This window comes from Stenella coeruleoalba (assembly GCF_951394435.1).
Source record: "Stenella coeruleoalba genome assembly, chromosome: 16".
Lineage (NCBI taxonomy): Eukaryota > Metazoa > Chordata > Mammalia > Artiodactyla > Delphinidae > Stenella > Stenella coeruleoalba.
In genome coordinates, this window is record NC_137162.1 from 57886844 (window position 1) to 57907547 (window position 20704).

General features: G+C 43.2%; 1 protein-coding gene across 6 annotated transcripts in view; it reads right to left on the reverse strand.

Moving 5' to 3' along the window:
* Window positions 1-3962: 3962 nt before the first annotated feature.
* Window positions 3963-20704, reverse strand: part of KAT6B (lysine acetyltransferase 6B) — a 195667-nt gene continuing 178925 nt past the window's right edge. For all 6 annotated transcript variants that reach the window (XM_079900955.1, XM_079900954.1, XM_079900953.1 and 3 more), the window contains exons 14-18: window positions 14911-15142; window positions 14434-14593; window positions 13506-13838; window positions 10950-11241; window positions 3963-8275 (exon numbers count right to left, since the gene is read on the reverse strand). In XM_079900955.1, coding sequence (XP_079757081.1) covers window positions 5754-8275; window positions 10950-11241; window positions 13506-13838; window positions 14434-14593; window positions 14911-15142 — 3539 coding nt within the window. In that variant the 3' untranslated portion in view covers window positions 3963-5753. The remainder of the gene's footprint in view (window positions 8276-10949; window positions 11242-13505; window positions 13839-14433; window positions 14594-14910; window positions 15143-20704) is intronic.

Here is a 20704-nt window from a genome sequence, read left to right on the forward strand (position 1 = left end):
CATTCACCATGATGGCGTGATTCTCATTCTCGAGGAGAAAACAGCAGCTGGCACCAAGTGGGGAGAGCTGGCTTCTAGAACCAGGAGCTGGAAACCAGACAGAACCCAGAGAGAGATGCTGATGGAGATGCCAGCAGTCCAGGACCAGAAATCACAACTGCCTGATAAAGGCCTACGGGGAAAACAGGAAAAGGGGCCCACTAGGGGCTCAGCAGCTTTGTAAAGCCACCCGAGGGTCACCCTGTAACCTTAGGGCGGCTGCCCTGCTTTTGTGCCAGAGAGGAGGACCTGTGGCCTGGGCCCCTGTGGCTGGTAGGGCTTCCTGGGACTGCCTAGTATCTGCTCTGGGGTGGTCACCTTGGCCCATAATGGGTCCTTATAATGACTCAGATTTGGGTGTAAGGGGAACCATATACACAGGCTTTTGGGAAAGAGATGTAGACCAAAAGGGATTCTAGTGGCCCCTACCTAGACCTTCCCATCGTAGGATCCCAATAGCCCCCTCTAAACTCAGTTATCTCCTAGGTCTGATCTATTACTTATCCAGAAAGAAAGATTTCCATTTTAATAAAATGTTAACTTTTATCCATCATAATGAAGTATTTACATTTAAATGAATCCGTATGTGGGAAGGACAGGTCCAGTGCTGGTGTTCCTGGAGTGCTCTTTCGGTGTTCTCTCTCCAACCTTCCCACACGTTCCCACCTCTTTGTGGGGCTGTAAGTCCTGCTGAGGAAAGCAGAAGTTGGAGGTCTGGTCTCTTTAAGATGGGAGCCAGGGGTAGGGGAAAGGAGGAACAGAAGTTTTTTGTTTTTTTAATAAATGTATTTATTTTTGGCTGTGTTGGGTCTTCGTTGCTGCACATGGGCTTTCTCTAGTTGCGGCAAGTGGGGGCTACTCTTCGTTGCGGCGCATGGCCTTCTCATTTCAGTTGCTTCTCTTGTTGTGGAGCACAGGCTCTAGGTGCATGGGCTTCAGTAGTTGTGGCTTGCGGGCTCTAGAGCGTAGGCTCAGTAGTTGTGGTGCACGGGCTTAGTTGCTCCGCGGCATGTGGGATCTTCCCAGACCAGGGCTCGAACCCGTGTCCCCTGCATTGGCAGGCAGATTCTTAACCACTGAACCACCAGGGAAATCCAAGGAACAGTTTTTGCAAAAGCATTTAAATTCTTCAGAAATAAACTATTCCTTTGGTCAACAAGTATTTGAGAACCTACCACATGCTAAAATTTGGGTTAGGAGGCCAATGCAAAAATGTATGCTGTGATAAAGTGGAATGAGGGAAGCAGGTACTGAGGTGGAGAAGCATGGGGATGGGATGGGGAAAAACCCACTTTAGACGAGGTGGTTGAAGAAGACCTGAGCGGATGGGATGAGTGAGACTTGAAGGAGAGCACCTGCAAAATGGGGAGGGAACATTCTAGGCTGAGGAACAGCACAGGTGAAGTGGCACCAAAGTGGCAAAGAGATGTGTTTCTAACCCGAGGTGGTGTGTTTCAGGAGCTGCCCATCCGTGAAGCTGGAGCTTGTGGGTGAGAGGGCAGGTGGACGCAGAAGGGTAGAGAGATTGGACTTTATTCCAAGTACAAATAAGAACCACCGATGAATTTTAAGCAGCAGAATGGTCTGATCTATGTTTTAAGAAGATCACTCTGGAAAGAAAAAAATATCACCCTGACTGAAGTAGAGAGAACGGACTGCAGGGAGGAGGCAACCAGTAAGGAGGTTGTGGAGCTGTTGACAGGAAGGAGGAAGATGGTCTGGACTAAGCTAGTGCCAGGGGACTAGTATTCAAGATTATTTTGGAATTATCTTGGGGAATACACAGAACCTGCTGGGAGGGGCGAGAGAATTAGAAGATAGTGATTCGGTTTCTTGGTGGTGCCTTAATACTGAGATGGGGTTGACAGGGCCAGAAATGGGGGTAGGGGGTTGGACATCACCAGTTATATCATGTCTAAGGCATACAAAAGGCGTCCCATGTCATTTCACCTTGAATCTAGAGAGAGCTCAAAGGAAGGTCCACTACTAGAGACATAATCCTGGGCATTATCTGCATAGAGGTGGTGTTGGAAGTCATTGTACTGGGTGAGATAATGAGAGAAAACAGAGAGGGAGCCCCAGGCCTGAGTGTTTGTTTGTTGGGAGGCAGATCCAGGAAAGAAGATGGAGGAGGGGGAAGGAAGACCAGGAGTGTGGGTACCGAGAAATCGAAGGTCCTGCTTCAGAATATAACAGTACTTGTACTGTAAACCAGGACTGCTTGTAACAACAAAGTAACCTATATATGTAGAGCACCTAACAGTTTTAAAAGCATCATGTATTTGTTACCTATGCCTTTAAATCAGAGAGATGACAAGTTAGGGCTTTTTCCCAGAGGGAAGTGTTCTAGGACAAAGGGCTGCGATTTGGAGAGAACCAAGTTTGTTTCTGCTCACAGATTTCAGCTGAGTGTGTTTGGGCAATTAGGTTAGCTTGTTTGAGCCTCAATCCCCTCATGTGTAAATTGGAGAAACTGCCCCATTTCCTACATAGGGTGGATGTTTGTGAGTCATTATTTTTGTGATACTATTTGTGAGCCATTGTTTCTAACACGTAATGTTGGCGAGGAAAGCCGATGCCTTCACACCTGGGTAGGCACGACTTGTGCCGGTAAAAAATAAAGGCTGCAACTGACAACCACTTGTTAAGCCTCCTATAAATGAAAGAACACGTTACTGGGTTTACAAGATGGGGCCTGCTGATGAATCTCACCTAATGGTGACTCTGTTTCAGTCCTGATGAATCCAAGCTCCTGTTCTCCCAGATCGTTGGTGTCACATTTAAGGCCGAGCTGATTTCTCTGAGAGTAAGGAAGTGCAGAGCAGCGGGCAGGGTGATCTGAGGCCACCTCAGATCAGCAGTTTCCCTCCTACACCAAGCCTTTCCCTTCTGTCAATGAACGTTAGGACTTTGGGCCAGCAGAGGGGCTCCCCTTTCTGGCTATGCCGCCATCCCTAGGGAGCCTGTGAAACACAAGGAGTCCCCAGTACTGTTCTTAAATTATGGTGCGGCAGGTCTGGGGCAGTGACTGGGACTTGTCCTCAAGTTCCCGGGAGGACTATGAGGCAGGCAGAGTGGGGGGAGCCCAGATGCCCCACACAGACCACAAGTGTGTGGTTACAAGCCATTGCAACACATGGAACAGAGGACCATCTCAGTTCCCAAAGAACCTTACTTAACCCAAGAGGAGACCAACCATGAGAAGGTTTCAAGGTGGGCCCTGTGGGAGGTTCTGCGTGGTTTCTCTTCAGCTGGTTACCAGGTTCACCCCCGCCCCGCCCCCACCCCCACGTCCAGGCTGGGGCAGCCTCTTGCCTGAGGTGTGGATCCACTGGGCTGCTAAGATCCTCAGCAGCTCCCACACAGATGCCAGCAGTTGATTCCAACAGGCAGCACACCATCGCTTCCCGCTCTGGAGGGGGATGAGAGGTTTCCTTTCCTACCAGCAAAGCACCTTAAAGCTTCTCTTCTCCTCGTGGTGATGACAGCCCTTGCAGACGCGTCTTCTTGGAAGCCCTCCTCAGCCACTACAGATACTCCCCCCACTGGCTATGCAGTTGTGGGGAGAAGGGACCAAAAGATAAAATCTTGACACTAAGCCCAGACTGCTTCGTAACTGTGGGAAAAGATAATAAGGGTGAGTGCAGAAGGCAAAACCCTGCCGGGCATCCTCCCTCCATTGGGACCTATGATTCGGGGCTGTATGTACTGTCCTCCTTTCCACATGGGTGCCAAGTCAAGCATTCATTTCAAGGCCTGTCACTTGAATAAGTAAATGTTTTAACAGTCAGACAGAACTTTCTCTGAATGCCGTAAGATAACGTTTGTGAACAATAACTTTTTTTTTTTAGAATCTAAACTTTAGATTCTAAAAAATAACATCCAATCACTCATTCACAACAGAGCAAAACTTTCACGCCTTTTTCAAGAAAATGATTTTTCAAACATACAAGTCCAAATTGGGTGTTTTTTGTATTAATCTTTAAAAAAATCAAGTTTGCTACCACTGGACTAGGCCCTGAGGCGAGTTTATACAGACTGTATAAATGAGGCAGCTGGGTATTTGGGCAGGATCCCTTTGCAAATGAAGATCAAAGTCAAAAAGAAAAAAACAAATTCACTTTATTTTAAAGACAATGATTGGCATACAGAAGGTATGCACTAGCATAAAATAAACTTTCATGAAAAGCATTAAAATCCATTATAAATTAATTTATTAAATAGGTATTTGGTATATGTGATGGTTTTATTAGATATTACTCTTATTTATTGCCAACCCCCTCCCACAAAGTCAAAACAGATCAGAAAACCTCTTAACTCTGATTTACACTAAATAATTTATTTTCCCAAAATGTGTATGTGTTCTGAGATGTGACACATGATACAGTTCAATTGGTCATTCTCTATCAATCATAATATGACAGGACACAAGAGGCTAAAAATGGCTCATCATAATTTATTTTATGTTAAAATGTACAGCTTTTTTTGTTTTTTTTTGTTTTTTTTTCTTGAAGTGACTGACTAAAAAGAGAACAGATAAATACAAGAGTGTCGCTGGCTCCTATTTTATACAAGGATTACGCCTCTCCTGCTTGGCCCTTACAGTCACCCTGTACAGGTACAAAGGCTACAAAAAAGGAAGCAATATAAACAGACACAAATAACTTTTTTGCTTTTTTACATGCGATTTGTAAGCTTAGTTTGAGCTATTCACAAGCTACTTCTCTATTTTTCCTTAAAAAATAACTCCAATATTTTATAAAGATAGAAAAATCTACAGATGGAATGAAAATGTAAAGTTAGAGGCATTTCCATAAAATAGCAACTTTACACCAAATTCACTATTTTTTTTTAAATCCTGCCAAGTATTTGGACATATATGAAATGTTTCAAAACCTGACAGATAAACACTGAGATATGCTTCATTCAATAAACAGAAGTCTGCATTTATAAAACAGAAAGCTGCCTTTTTTTCCCCAAAGAAATCTGTCACCAAAATGGAAAAGGGTCTCAACTTTACACCAAACATTTAGCAATAAAACCCTTTTGACTAACCAAATGGGAATAGCTTTTATAGCTCTTTACAGTTTTATAATTAACAAAAATATAGTTTTTTTTTTAAACCCTCAAATTAGGGCACCCTAATCAAGGCAAAAAACTTAAGAAATGGCTTACCGTTAGCACAACACTTGTACAGTACTACAAAATGCACTGTCACTAACAAAGACATTAGCGGCATGCTGAAGTGTCACCTCAAACAAAATATACAATAACTGAAATGCTAAAGGCATTTACATGGAGTAGACGGGGAAGAAAAAAAAACTCTAGGTTCAGTATTAAAACAGATAATTGGGGGTGGGCTGGGGCATGGGGCTTGATATCCACATTGTTTAATGGAAGCAGGCACAGCAAGTGGCTGGCTCCAAACTGTAGTCCAAAGAGAGGCCTTCCTTTGCAGAGAATTTCATATAAAAGGAACAGAAACAAAGGTACCAAAAAAGAAAAAGGAAAAAAAAAAAGAAAAAAGAAGAAAGAAAAACAACTTGTATAAGGCTTTCTGCTGCATACAGCTTTTTTTTTTTTTTAAATAAATGGTGCCAACAAATGTTTTTGCATTCACACCAATTGCTGGTTTTGAAATCGTACTCTTCGAAGGTATTTGTGCAGATCAATCCGAGAGTGATGCCCAGGGGTTTTGTGACTGCCCATTTTGCCTACCTTCTCATGTAGGACCCATTGAGAGACTGTTTGGACATGCCCGGGTTCATGTAGCCGTGATGCCCGGGGGCCGTGTACATCATGTTACTGTGGGGTGGGGTCTGCATTGGCTGCTGGGCATATGGCTGGGTTCCCATCATGCCCATCTGCATCTGCATAGGGTATTGGGGCGTTTGATTCATGTAGCCATGATTGCTGTGGTAGCCACTGTTCATCATCGGCTGGGACATGCTGTACCCATTCATGGCATTGAGAGTGTTCATGTTCATGTTCACAGAGTTGACATTGTAGGCTGGGGATGGCATCAAGTTCACACTCATGTTCATGCCTCTTTGCATCGTTAAAGTCCGTGCAGGACCCTGCATGGCTACAGTCTGGGAGCGCCCATAGATTTGCGACTGATGGGTGGCAGCGGCTGGTGACAGAGATGCCGATTTGGTTCTCATGGAGACGTGGCCCTTGCTGGCAATCTGGGTTTGCAGTCTTTGGCTGTGGGAGATGCCAATGTTTGATGCAGCCATGTTCCGTTGCAAAAGAGGCGGTGGCAGATTCATCGGAGGAGGAGTCAGGTTGGGGGGTGGGGTCATGGTAGCTTGTGCTTGGGGTCCCCCAGGGACGGAGTGTGGAGACTGAGAAAGCTGAACAAGCCCTGTGTTACTTAATGGTGTGGACAAAGAGGCACTGTTTGCATAGGAAGTTACAGCAGCGGAATGGCTGTAAGGCAATGAATGATCAATAAGTGTATTAGTTAACTGCTGTAGTTTGGCAAGGCTGAAGGTGGCTGACGGCTGTGGGTAATGCCCAGCCCCAAAATCACTCTGACCCATTCGTTCATATAAGCCAAGGTTGGTATTGCCGGTCTCGGGGATCTCAGCCAGCTGCATGGGCGGCGTGAAGTTAGCAGCCATGCTACACTGAGCCAGCTGCTGGCTGCTGCTCGGGGGCCTCTCCACCACGCAGCCTTGAGGAGACTTGACACTGCAGGTCGGGGGAGAGCTGATGCTGGTCTGCTGCAGCATGCTGCAGCTCCCACTGATGTTGGACATCTGCTGGGTGACAGCACAGCTGCTCTGTGTCAGATTGCTGGAGGTGAGGTTGCTATAGGAGCAGCTGTTCTGTGAAGAGCCGTTTCCACAAATGCTGCCACCCATAGTAGAATCATAGCTGCTTGGGTTCTCGTAGTTCTCAGTTGTACTCTCGATACTGCCCAGGTCACTAAATCCGCTGTCTACGACTTGCTGTGAGTGATCTGAAACGGATGGGACATCCATCATTGGACTGGTTTCCATGTTCTGCAAAGATGGCACTGAGATGGCATTTTGATCTGGGCTGATTTGGGCATAGCTGTTTTCCAGGGCAGGGACACTTGGGCTGTTGACAGAACGTACTGACTGGCTGGGGTGGGAATGGACGGATGAAACTGGGCTGCTGTGGTCTGACTGTTGGCAGTCGTCTAGACTGGCGGCGATCTGTGGGCTTTGGTCTGCGTGAGTGTAGTTCTGTAGGCTTCTACAGGCCTCTTGAGTCTCGGCACAATCCTGAAAGGTATCGTCCTGTTCACTGTTCTCCTGGGTCAAGGACTGAACCGCTTGGACGGTCTCAGAGTCGATTTCCAAGGTTGCTGTGTTTCCCTCTTTGAACTCAGAATCTACTTCTTCACTGTTCTTTTGGTCCTGCTCCTGTGCCTGTTCTCCTGCGGGTTCCTCATCAGATTCAGGGGCGGTTTCAGTGGCTCCAGCAAGCTCCTTAGGTTCACTGTTACACGAAGCTGTAAGGTCAACGCCGCAGTCCATTAGGACCTCTGCGTTTGAATGACTAGGCTGCACACTAAGGTCTAAAAAAGCCTCCTGGGTTTCCAGAACGTCTTTGAAGCCTTCTCTTGGGCGTTCTTCCTTCTCCGATTCGGCAGACTCCACGTGACTGTCATCTTCATCGTCTGCATCATGCCCCTCGTTGTGAGATGGCTCTTCATCCTCTTCCTCCTCCTCTTCATGGTCATCCAAACGCACGGGGTCTTCTTTGTCCGTGCAGACTTCTGGCTCCTCTTTTTCCTGGCTTTGGGCACCACAGGGGTCTTTTGCTACATTTCCTTCTTCTTCCTCTTCCTCCTCCTCCTCCTCTTCCTCGTCCTCCTCGGGTTTGATTAGATCGTCTTCAGGTTTTTCACCTGGCGATTTATTTGGACTTACAGGTGCACACGTTTCCTCCCTTCTGTTTTCGTCCCCAGGCAGCAGGGGTTCCACGGCTTCCTTGACCTCCTCCTCAGTCCTGGTGGGAGCGGGGCTGGTTTTGTCTGCTGGAGTCTCCTTCTGTTCTTCCACTATTACCTGGTCATCGGGCTCCATGGGTGTTTCTGGTGGGGTGTACAAGTTCAGTTTAAATCCAGTCTTCCTCTCTTTGTTTGGTCTCCACTTAGATAGACCACGCTTTGTTCCTTTTGGCCATTGTTTGCACTTTAGAGGTTCAGGATTGTCTCTACTGGCTTCTTTCAAGTTATTTGCATCATCATCCATATTGTCTTAGTGAGGAGACAGACAGAAAGAGAGAGGAAGGAAAATAAAATCTTAGAAAGCATCACCATGAACAACTTGAATTTATTCTTCTAAACAATTTAGCACATACTGCTTTCAATTTAGCATTTTAAGAGTTGATGCTAACGACACAGTCAAACCTAATACAGAATATATTGTGGTATAAATGGAGTAAATAACCTAGGCCCGGAAAACAATATATGGCGCACACACCACACACCTCCACACACAACCCACTCTTAACAGAAAGCTGTGCTTTTTATAGGAAGCACATGGATACAGGCCACTATAATAAATGTATTTGAGTTTGACAAACAAGACATTGTCTGATACAAAAGCCTGGAATTCCACAATGTAAAGAGAATCAATTTGAATATTTGCAAATTAGGAAATGCAGGGGAAAGGGTTAAAGTTAGCTCAGATCCCAATCACCACTGTACTGGAGAAATGAATAGAACTAACTTGCATATTTATCCTGAGAAAGTGAACTTCAGCTTGTGGACATTTACTGGATTGAAATGATCTCAGATGACATTATTTACTTTGATGTGAATGTTCTCTCTGGCATAAAAATAAACTATGTACCTCTGAAACAAATGAATAACTAACTAAATAACCAGAACATAAATACATCTGTAATCTACTCCAGGATCATCATTTCTGGATGACACAAACTATAATGTATTTACCATGAAATTATTGAACATTTAAAATACAGGTATTCTTTTTATCACTAATTCTATCCACATTGCATTTTGGATCAATGTGCAAATGTATGGTATGGTTTGAATATTAAATAAGAAGCAAACCATAACTGTCAAGTTCATTTTAGCTCAGCTAATCTTATTTTTACTGTACCTATATGCATATATGAATATAAATAAATATGTAAATATATTTATATATTATAAATATATTTATATAAATATAAGCAAGCAAACAAGTAAATATATGAATAAATACAAACATAAAACACCCAAGTCTTAAGATATTTATAAAATTAAAGATTATACTAATCTCCTAGAGGGGTCAATTTAAAGGAAAAGCTTCACAAAGAGAAATAGCCTTATTAGAAACACTATTTTGGAGAACAAAAACAAGATCTAATAATCAGTGTGGAACAGAGATCCCTTTTGCCAGATTGGATATCTAATCCTATCAGTGCAGAACAGGGTAAGCTCTTAGCTCATTTATGTAATAAAAGGATTACATGTAAACTTACCTGAATGTATTACATTCAAATTGGTTAGCTGAAAAGATACGGTGCTGTAGACTGATTCCTTCCGAAGTGCAAAGTACAATCTCCAGTTAATAGACATCTCACTAAGTTCATATGTCTATACGTATGGACAGGCAACAGGCATGCCAATGACCTTGGATTCCACAATCTTATTCCACGTGCTACTAGACCTATCAGCATTTGTAGGAAACCCCTCTAAGTCAGAAGATGAGCTTTCCAATAATTATTTTTTAAGAAAGAAGATCCTGAAAGGAATCAGGTATAATATGGCAACTTGGAATTTTTAAAGGCAAGTGGCACAAAGTGGAGCATGAAGGCAGTGATGATTCATGTACAGGCTCCCGAGAAGACAGCTAAGAAGTGGAAATAAGGCTCAAATTCCAGACCAAAAAATGACCTCTTTCTGCAGTTGTTTCGTATGTTTATTTGTTTAAGGAAACTAACAAACAAGGCTTGGTTCCTCTATACCCAGGGCGAAATGTCACTGCCTCAGCGAAGTATGTATGTGGCAATAGTATTCTTGTTGATTAAGAAAGTCAAGGAGCTGCTTGCTCATGTTCTTAAAACAGTGGCTTTTCAAAGGCAGGAGTGATAACCTGTGGTTTCCAGGGAAGTGAGATGGCCTGTTCTCTAGACTGAAATAAAGTAAGGTTTTGAATAGAGTCATTTCCATTGTAGAGTACAGACTGTCCCACAAATCCTCACGATTCAGCTGGGAGCTCAAGTTCCCAGCCTGACAGACAAGGGATGGTTTCTTTTAAATAGGGCATCAAACAGGAGTCAATGGTGTTTAATATTTTTTTTAGAAGATGGGGTGGGGTGTCCCTGCCAATAGCAACTGTAAAACAGTAATTTGAAAGGAAGGATAATCTCCTGATTTCCACATTATCCTATATTATCAAAGCTAATAGTGATGGTGTGTGTAGGTTTTAGATGATTCTTGATAAGAACATATCCAAAGACACCACTGATTATAGGACACATCATCAATTTACTAATATTTGTTTTTCAGGAAGAAAGAAACTACTGCATTCAATGCTCACATCAGTAATAATATATACCCTGATTTCAGAAATGTTAAATGTGAAAAAAAGTACATATTAGAATCAAGGAAGTGCAATGTGTTTCTTATTGACAGACTTCAAAATTTTGGAGGATAAGCCAGTTTCTGGAAAGTAAGATGAACCCACCTAGAGGAATGTTCTGGACTATGTTAAACTTCTAAAGTTGTTGAACATAAAAATCCAATTCCAAGAAGAAGGGATAGAACCTTTTATGAATGAGAAAGGACAGATGAGCACTTATTTCTGGTGGGTCGGTACAGCCTCAGAAGTGCCTTTGGGTAGAATTCAGCTGCCTGCTTTTTGGCAATAATAGACAGATATTCACAAGGGTAAGGTTTTTATAATTCCTCCACTTACTTCTACAAGGGTCAGCATTCTTAAAGCAATGATTGTCTTTTCCTTCCTCTTCCTCTGTCTGTCTTTTCTTCCCAGGCTGATGTTGGAATGCTTTTCTCAGCACTGGCTTCCCGCCATCCTCCTCTACTTCAATCTCACAGGTAGGCTCCAGCTGTGGCATTGGCCTCTCTTCGTCTGAGTTGTCAAAGGGCTCGTTCAGTACTTCTGTCGTCTCTGAAATGGTCTCAGTTGTTACACTGCTGTTGATCCTTCTGCGTTTACGACCCCTTTTCTTCTTTAGCACAAAAGGCCTCTGAAATTAATGCCAAACATAATACATCAGAGCTCATGAGAAATTACAGTGTTGAGTCGATATGCAGCAAACATGTACTGAACGCGTGTCTGAGACTCTTACACGCAAAAACTTCTGTAATGTCTTTGTACTTAACCTTTCATTTGATGTTTAACATCCCTCTCGGGCTCCTACTACAGAGACAAGTGCTTTCCAAATAAAACAATTGTTTACTCAAGCAGATGCTTTGAGAGGGAACATCCTAGCAGCTGAACTGTAGATTTTAAAAGCTAAGGTTTGCTTTTCTAGCATGTATTTTCCAGTAGTACCTGCTGGCTTCAAAATCCTGTATACCATAGTGATTAAGTCATCATGGACACCAATGTTTCTATAAATGTTTCAACAATCAACTAGCCACTGGGTCACTCATTTTAATACTTGATAACTGTTCAAGGAGCACCTACTCTGTGCAAAGCACTGTAAGATATATGATGGTGTACAAGACTAGCCTACCTGTTCCCCATTTCATAGGACGTCAGGAATGATGCAAAAGAAGAAAGGGTACTTGAAGAAAGAATTAGTCTGTTTACAATGTTAGAGTCATATATTGGTGGCTGCAGGGATATCACTGATAATTTTACTTTTTTTCTTTTTTTGGCCATTCCACGAGGCTTGTGGGATCTTAGCCCCTGGCAGTGGAAGCGTGCAGTCCTAACCACTGGACCACCAGGGAATTCCCCAAAATATTTCAACATAGATGGCATCTAAAGAAAATCTAAAGACATGTGGAAAGTGTCTTATTTACATAAGATATAATTTTTTTTTCTAATTGTACTACGGGTTGGCACAAATGACTCTCCATAATTGCAAATATAAAATGTTTTCTTTTTTCCAAGCAAAAAGTACTCAATGATACTAAATTCAAATATAAGAACAGGCAGATTTGCTGCTAAGATGTAATCTGTCAGTAATGGGTCTGAAAAATTATTGGAAATACATTGCAAAGAAGGGTTCAATATGCTTGGTTAAAACTCAAACTCTAAGTAAACTGTATCCAAGAATTATTGTGTCTCACATTTTTAACTGCCTGAATGTTCACTGAAGTGCACATATAAATCCTGACAGTCACATTCTGTAATTTAACACTTATAATTATTAATCCCCCCAGCTGGCCTGCTCTCTCCCTAATCCATTAGAATTTTCCCAAACATAAATATAGCCAATATACAGAACTGGTTTTCTTTAGGTTGAGTCCATTTATATGACAGTAGGCATTTATCATGCCTTGGATAATTCTGGTTTTTGATGTTTTTAAAACAAATTTCTTTTGTTGTATACATAATGCATGAATACATTTTCCTTGTAAGAAATCGAAATATTATTCATAAGCCTAAAGTCCACTCTATGGGATGCTCCTTTCTAGCACCTCCCCACAGCTGCCCTTCCACTAGAAGATTGCCAGGCTTAGATGAAGGCACACCAAGCTGGGAGTCAGAACAGCAGGTTCTTTGACAGATATCACGTAGGGTGGCCTTGGGGCACAGCCTTAACTTGCGCTGTCACTATTAGTCTTGGCTATCCTGCAGTGTCTGGTCCCTCTCTATGTCACAGACAGATACTAAAGACAAAGACATCAGCTCTGGGTTGAGCAGTTACCTAAAGACAAAACCAATTTTTTACTTTCTGCACAGGGTATGTGTATCTAGAGGAACCACCAGGCTACTAAGATATGAGACATTTCAGTAATGTGTACTTGCATAAATGCAAAATAGCATTAAACTGAAGGGCTTAAAATACCTTCTAACAATTCTATGCCAAGAACAAGAAATAGCATCAGGAGTGCTGGGCTTGGAGTCTGAGCACTCATCTGGTTCTGCCTCCATCTCTAAAGAGTTGTGTGACCTTGGACAAGTCTCCTATCCTCTCTCAGCCTTGCTGTTTTCATCAAAATTCACTGAAGGGTGGTTTAAGTGCTCCCCTGGGCCCTTTTCTGTTCGCATAGCCTGATTTACTCCAGTCCTATGAACCAGCAGGTGGCAGTAACTACCAGACTAGCAAGCCTGCCTGTCCCTGGTTTCCTGTCACAGCACTAACAAACCACAAAGAATAAACACAATCATAACTGTAAGATAAACAATGACGATACATGATCAGTGGGACTGGATACAAATAAATTACATCTAAAGAATGGAGAGTGAAACAAATACTAATAGATAGAATGTTTGCAATGACAAATAAGATGTGATTGAAACTGACTCAGACGGAAAATCTAAACAGACACATACCTTTCTCTTTATGGCAACTGACTGTGGTTTAGTCAACCTTGGAGGAGAGCTTTGAATATTTTCTTCTTCTTCCTCCTCTTCCTCCTCCTCCTCCTCCTCCTCCTCTTCCTCCTCCTCCTCCTCCTCTTCCTCTTCCTCTTCCTCTTCACTGCTCTCTTTAGACAGCTCCATTAGCTGCCCTCGCTCTCCTGCCACGGGCCGGCTCTCCGGGGAATGCAAATATTTGTTTTTCGATTGTACTTTTGCAGGTGATTGCCTACTGTTAGCTCTAGATGACAGGATTTCTTGCTCCTCCTTTTCCCAGCAGCTAGCTTGTTCCATTAGCCGCTCAGCCTAAGGGGGGAGGGTAAAAATAGCGGGCCAGTGAGAGGGCAGTTACAGAGCCAGAGCCTCTAAGGATCAAAGGCAAAGGATCTCTAAGTCGTTTCTGATCAGGATAGTCAGCCAGCCAAGCAGCATTCCAGCTGCATCATCTCAGAACTCTTTTGCATCAGTTAGGATAACAAATCAAAGAAGATTGGGTTTCATGGGATATTTAGCAGTATTAATGATGCAGCGAATTGGTTTGAGTCCTTTATCACTACATTACATGCTCACTGGCATGGAGCACTTTAAGCAAGTTCATAAACACAAAGAATCGATTGACATTGCAGCCTTGGAGCTCAGCACCAAATTTGATGTGATTACATGCTGTCAGTAGTGAAAAATGCTGCTTTGTGATCAATGATAAATGTTTCATTTTTCATACTCAATTCAATAAAATTATCATGTCTTACCACACAACCTCAGTTAGGATAAATTAGTGCTCTATCATTTCACGAGCTCTCTCTAGATAACCAAGCTTTTGACAATGACGTTAATGACTTTCTGAGCTTCAGAATGCTACAAGATTGAAGTTACACAACTTAGGCTGATGAAGCCGAATTACCTCTTTTTCAGCTTCTCGTTCTTCTTCAGAAACTGCAGCATTAGAAATTAAAATTGGGGTCCACCTCAGACTCTCTGGATCAAGCTCATTAGTCCGGGAACAGGTTTTCAACTTTTCCATGTGGCCCAATATCAACTTTTCCCGTCTAATGATGACAAACCTGTAATGTGAGGAGGCAGAACAAAGTGCAATCAAAAGCTGAAATTTCATTTCACCTTCACATACTGACGTATGCCAGCACTAATATTATCTGTTTAGGAAAAGCCAGAAAGCTCAGCAATGAAAGGGTACAGCAAACTGAAAATCTGGGCAGCAAAAAAGTGTCATTTCCTGTTTTCTTTTTAGGAGAAAGGTTCTGATAATACCGTTGGGGAACCTCTTGTCTTTAACTGGAATGAATCCACCTCACTTTAGGGACCCTTTCTGATGTAAGATGCTTAAGAGGCAGCCGGCTCGCCCCAGGGCACCAGTACTCACCTGCCGTCCCTCTTGTCAATCATGTGGAGGTGCTGCAGCGTGGTGGCGATGTCATGTGGGCACATGCCTGTAGCTCTGCTGATGGCCTTGATGCTGATGTGCCGCTCATGGTGGTGGTAGAGATATTCTAAGATGACACTCTTCCAGTAGGCCAGGTAGGAGAGACGGCCCAGATCAGAGAGTGGCTTTTCAGGAGATCCTGCTTGGCCTTCTCTTCTAGAAAGCAAATAGCCTAGGGCAGAAAAAGCAAAAGCGGACCTCACTGTGGTGTTTTCAGACATTAGAACAGGGGCCACTTGAAATAATATAAGTAGCAACAAGGTTAAAACATCACATCAGAGAAGTGCATTAATTTTATGTATAGTCTCTTCCCAGCTACAGTGATTTGATCTCCACGAAGTTTATGCTCCTGAATCTTTTATAGCAGCCCTGTAAGTCAATTCACGCACGTAGCTGGTGGCAGCATTCGACATACACTGTGGCATATTTAACGAAGCTAAGGTTGAACACATTACTTCTGATAAGTTTCAACGTCCAAGTTCCCCAGCTTTAGATCCTTTCAAGAACTAAATGTCAGGCACTCACTCAGAAATCCTGTCGAGGGACCACCCCAAACATTAATGGGCGAGTTGTTTTCCACAGGAAGGACCGAATGACCCTTTGACAGCTGGGTCTTAATAAAAGAGAAGGGCCTCTGTTGACTGAGATCCTATATTGCTTGTTACATTTAACTAGCGGCTGATCTGAAGCTTTGTTTTAGGACTAATAAAAGAATGTCTTTTAAGTCAACTGCTGCAACTCATATCAGCTCCACTAGCTCTATTTTCACCTCTTTCATGGAAATTAATTTATAATCCAACCGTTGCTCCTACAAATTAAAGCAAAACAACCTCCTTAAGACACACTGTTTCATGTGAGCTCAGGAAAGCCCTGAGCACGGTATGCTTCTGAACGCGCACTCGACAGCATTGCTGTGAAGGTTCCTTGGCAAAGGAACTTTAAAATGAGAAAAACTTTAAACCCACTTGAAGGTAATGAATGAAAGCTGGCGGCTGTCTCGGTAATTAAGAGCCACTTATGGAGTAGAGAAGAAATGTTATAAACTAATGATGTCTACCTTGCTCTAATTATCTATTTCAACAGCCTCACCTTCATGAACTTCCTAAATTTAAACAAACATCAACCACATACAGTAGGTGGCAGCAATTACAAAATCATGCTGCTCTGTAAACCACCCAAATCTTCAGCATTTTTCTTCTTTATCTACATTTTCAAAATGGCCGCATTTTCAAGGATTTTCTCAATTTTGGATTTTTTGTTAGAAGAAATCAATGCCTCTGATGCATTTTCCTGCCTCAGAATCACCGTAAATGCAAAAATATAGAACAAGAAATTCACTCTGACCCTGGAGCGGTATAACCACAACATTTTGCATTTTGATGGTTTTAATCTGAACACTATTATAAAGGATAGGCATATATTTAACTTTAGGTTTTGTTGAAGTCTTTTTGACTTGTCTCTTTAACTCATGTTTAAGTGCAAAGTATTTGATTGAATGCAAACAAGCGCCGCAAAATTTGACAGTCACACCACTGTGGACACGTCATTCGGCTGCACACCAAGGCTTTCAAGAGCAGTATGTCAGGAATGCTAACGCTGACGGCCACCGTGCAGAATCCAGCCCAGATCGTGCCCTGTCAATGTGAAGAAGAGCTCTCTGTCACCAGAGTACAAAGTGTGCCCAAACTTCAGAACACAGATAATTGGCACATCTGTCACCTGCCCCCTAAGTGCCTGGCACATGCTGAGAAATTTACTCCGTCGGCTGGAGGTCCCAGCTCTGTACTTCTGGGGCAGTGGGTGGGGGGGAGGGGAGGGAAAAAGAGCCACAGTATCGCAGATGTGGGACTATCTACTTTTGTCCAAGAGACCCCGCCATTAAAAGTCTCCTGCAGTGACTGTGAAATTCCCTAGCCCCTCGTTGGTTCTTATCTGAACCCCACAGCTGGGGACAGAAAGCACCCCCTGCCACCACCCCAGCCCAGCAGAAAAAAATCTCTGTACAACCAAAGTGGTCAGAAGGTAGTATGTGCCCTCCCTACCTTCTGTCCCCACTGTGATGAGCAACCTTACGCAGGAAGCACATGTATTTCTTTGTTCTGTCTTCTCTTCCCACAATCCCTACACTGGGCTAAGAGAAAGCAGCCAGAATCCCTCCCAAAGGTAGTTTACACAGTGCAAGCTTTTACACCCTGAGGTAATAGCATATACCTTCTCAGGGTCTGAGACCAGATGGGTTAGCCCCTGGAACTCTCAGGCAACCTGGAGTCTGTGGAGAGAGAGCATCTAGGCATGGACCTTTCAGCACCTGCTGCTCCCACTGTGTTAAGTGGCTGTCTCCTGGGACACTCCCTTGGACACAGTCTGTGGTCTATGACTGAGCCCCACCGAGCCCACCGGACACTGACAGCGAACACGTCTGTACTGTGCTAGCGAAGGCTGCAAAGGCTACCAACACCTGCCAGGAAGTGATACTTTCCTGGATGCGGGAGAGAAAAAACTGCAAACCCAAACTCCAGCCAGAAAACGTCAAGCAGGTTTTCAGGGATGATGGGCACCAACATTACAGACCCCACAACACCACTGTCCGAAGGCATCATTGCACTGCCTGCAGTTAGTTTTTCCTTCTCCTCTCGGACTCACAAGCCCCTCAAGGAGCTTACACCAGTGGAAGGAACTTAAACTTATGCTAAGAGCCATTTGTAAGCCCACGAAGTCTCCTCCTAAAGGAGAAATTTTTGGTTTAAATGGAATCCATTTCAACAACCAAAATGACCAAGGACAAATTTCTGGTTCCCTACATATTAACTGCAATCACTGGTAATATGTTAAAATATGTACAGTAGCTTAGCAGGAAAAGTCGTGCCATGTCTCCTCTACTCCATTTGTGCACAAGGTTGATGTAATACATGATTTAAAGTCTACCTGCAGCAGCACTTGTCCTCAAAAAAGCTGTAGCTGGTGGCACTTCATGACTTGACTTCCATAACATGGAATGTTTTAAATAATGAATTTCTTGCCATCTTTTGTTTCCTTCTACTTTTTCCAGGCTCCTTAAATCATCATTACTATAGAGCCCACTGACATCATAATTTTTGGTAAGAACATTTACTTATTGAGTGATTATAGAGATGTGGTGCTTTAAGTTACAGCTCTTAAATTTAACTTACCAAAAAGATTCCAAATAATTGATCTAAGATGCAGGGAAATAAAAAGCACTTATCTTGGAAGCCGGTGTATTATCCTGAAGCATCTGAAACAAGTACAATACACCCCTGGTGAATAGATTCCCGTGGTGCTCTAACACCTTTCCTTAACTCAGGATACTTTCAATCAGAAAACCTGAACTACCCCTGGGGAAACCTGGCTGTTCAGACTGGAAACAGTGATGTTTGGAGGACAAATCCCAGTAGCTGCAGTATAATTAATCGCTGGTGAAATTATTCCCTTTAAATTGTCTGTGAGCCAGAGGCGCTGGTGAACAGCACTTACTCTGTGATCGGGAGACTTGCAATTGAAAGCTGACTGGCCCGTATAAACCTCATCCACACATCAACTATCTTGATAACTATCTCGAGGAAACTAGCTGCTGCTTTTGCTTCACTGGAACTACTTACCCAAAGGAAAGTGAGGTCTGAGTTTCAGTGTATGGACCACACACTATATTCAAAAAATTATCAAGGTATTTGCTTACAGGGAAAGTAAGAACAAGGTGATGTCTGCAAAAAAGTAAACGTTTCTAGGCTGTATTGCATGGGACCCAAATTTAACCTCACCTCTGTTAAGTCTGACCTACTTGTAGTAAGATAATCAGTCCTCATGTTAACTACCTCTGATCTCTAATGTTTGAAATGGTTAACTATCTCCTAGGGGTTGGAAAAAAAGTGGTAGAGAGTTGCCTTCCTGTAGTCAGATCCATTAGGATAAGGAAGGAACTATCTGGACAAGGTCACAATTTGTTTTCGCAGCCTAAATTCTCAAATTAGCTGAACTCCCAGCATGTTAAATGCAAGGTTAACCCTTGCTTAATATGAAACATTCCTTCGTTTTAAACAAGTAATATTTAAAGAATATTAGACTAGACCAGAGTGGAATAATGTTCTTCAGCAAGGGGGTAGGCACAGGTAAGGATTTCCCTCCCAAAGGCAGCCACCCTCACCCTTGCACACCTTTTTCTTCTACCACCTGGAGCCAAACCATATGAACAAAAGGGCAGACTTTGGCAAGGTACTCCCAAATCCCATCTATCTGGATTATATGGGTTTGGAGTAACTAGTTGCTTCTAGGGAAAAATAATCTTCAAGGATTATACACTTTTCATCGGACACCTGTTTAGTTCAGCAAACCCCGCTGAAGGATTCTTATCAGTAGTCAGCACTGGGTTTACAAGCCTGGGAACTAACAGCAGGCCAGGGATTTATGGCCGCTTTCGATCAGAGGAAATCCAATGGCTCTAACCATGTATCTCATGACTGGGGACGGAAATTCACTGGTCCACGCTCATCTGTTACTGGTTTCTGGGGTTAAGCAGCTCTGTGACCAAGTGGACAAATGGCATGTTATCAGTTTAAAAAGTGGAGATAAATGAATTTCACAGGCTATTTATGTCTCCTCACTGAAATTTTGTGGTGATTTTGCAATTAGTAAAGAAGGAAGCTGAACCTTAGCCTTCCTACTGCCTGTTGCAGAGCACAGGCTACGGACATGCAGGCTCAGCGGCCATGGCTCACGGGCCCAGCCGCTCCGCGGCATGTGGGATCTTCCCAGACCGGGGCATCCCCTGCATCGGCAGGCGGACTCTCAACCACTGCACCACCAGGAAAGCCCCTTTCCTACTGTTTTAAGAGACTAGGGGTATTCTAAATGATCTGGGACCTGCCTGAATTCTTACTGCTTTCCATTTATTAAAAGATACAGATGTGTCCCCAGTAAAATTGGAAAATTTGAATTTTTGAGATATTTTGTATTTTAAAAGTTTGGTTTTGAAAATGTGGAAGTTTAAGACATCGCTCCCATAATTATATGGGCTTGATGTAATTATGTAACAACTTGAATAAACATTGCTTGACTTCTCAGTCTACTGTCTACAGACCAGTGGTTTTCAGAGCATGGTACCAGACCAACAGTATCAGCATCACCTGGGAACTTGCTAGAACTGCAAATTCTCAGGCCTATGAATCAGAACTTTTGGGGGCAGAACCCAGCGCCCGGCCTTTAACAAGTCCTCCAGGTGATTCTGATGCACACAAGTTTGAGGACCATAAACTCTGCTGTGGGGCTGCTGACTTTGATGGGGATGTGAAAACCGTCTTGTGCAGTAGGAGAGCCAATGAAGAGACAGTGGGACTGAAGAATCTCAGGTGAGGAGACCTCACCCAGATCCTTGGTGGTAGAACACTGGGGGCAGGAATCTCCAAAGCCCCACCATACTGAAATTCAGCCAGGGTCACTGAGTCGCAGAGTGCCTTTGTCCATAGCTTCTATGCCTATGCTTCTCAACCTTCACTATGCAAACAATCACCTCTCGCTACAACTGGTTTCTGATTTAGTAGGTGTGCGGTGGGGCCCGAGATTCTGCATTTCTAACAAGCTCCTATACCATGAACCACACTTGAAGAGCAAGGGTTTATACATTAAATCAGTGATTCTCAAACTTTTGGGTCTCAGGATCTCTTTACATTAAAAACAAGTTGTTTAAGAGCTTCTGTTCATAAGGGCTATAGGTATTAATTTT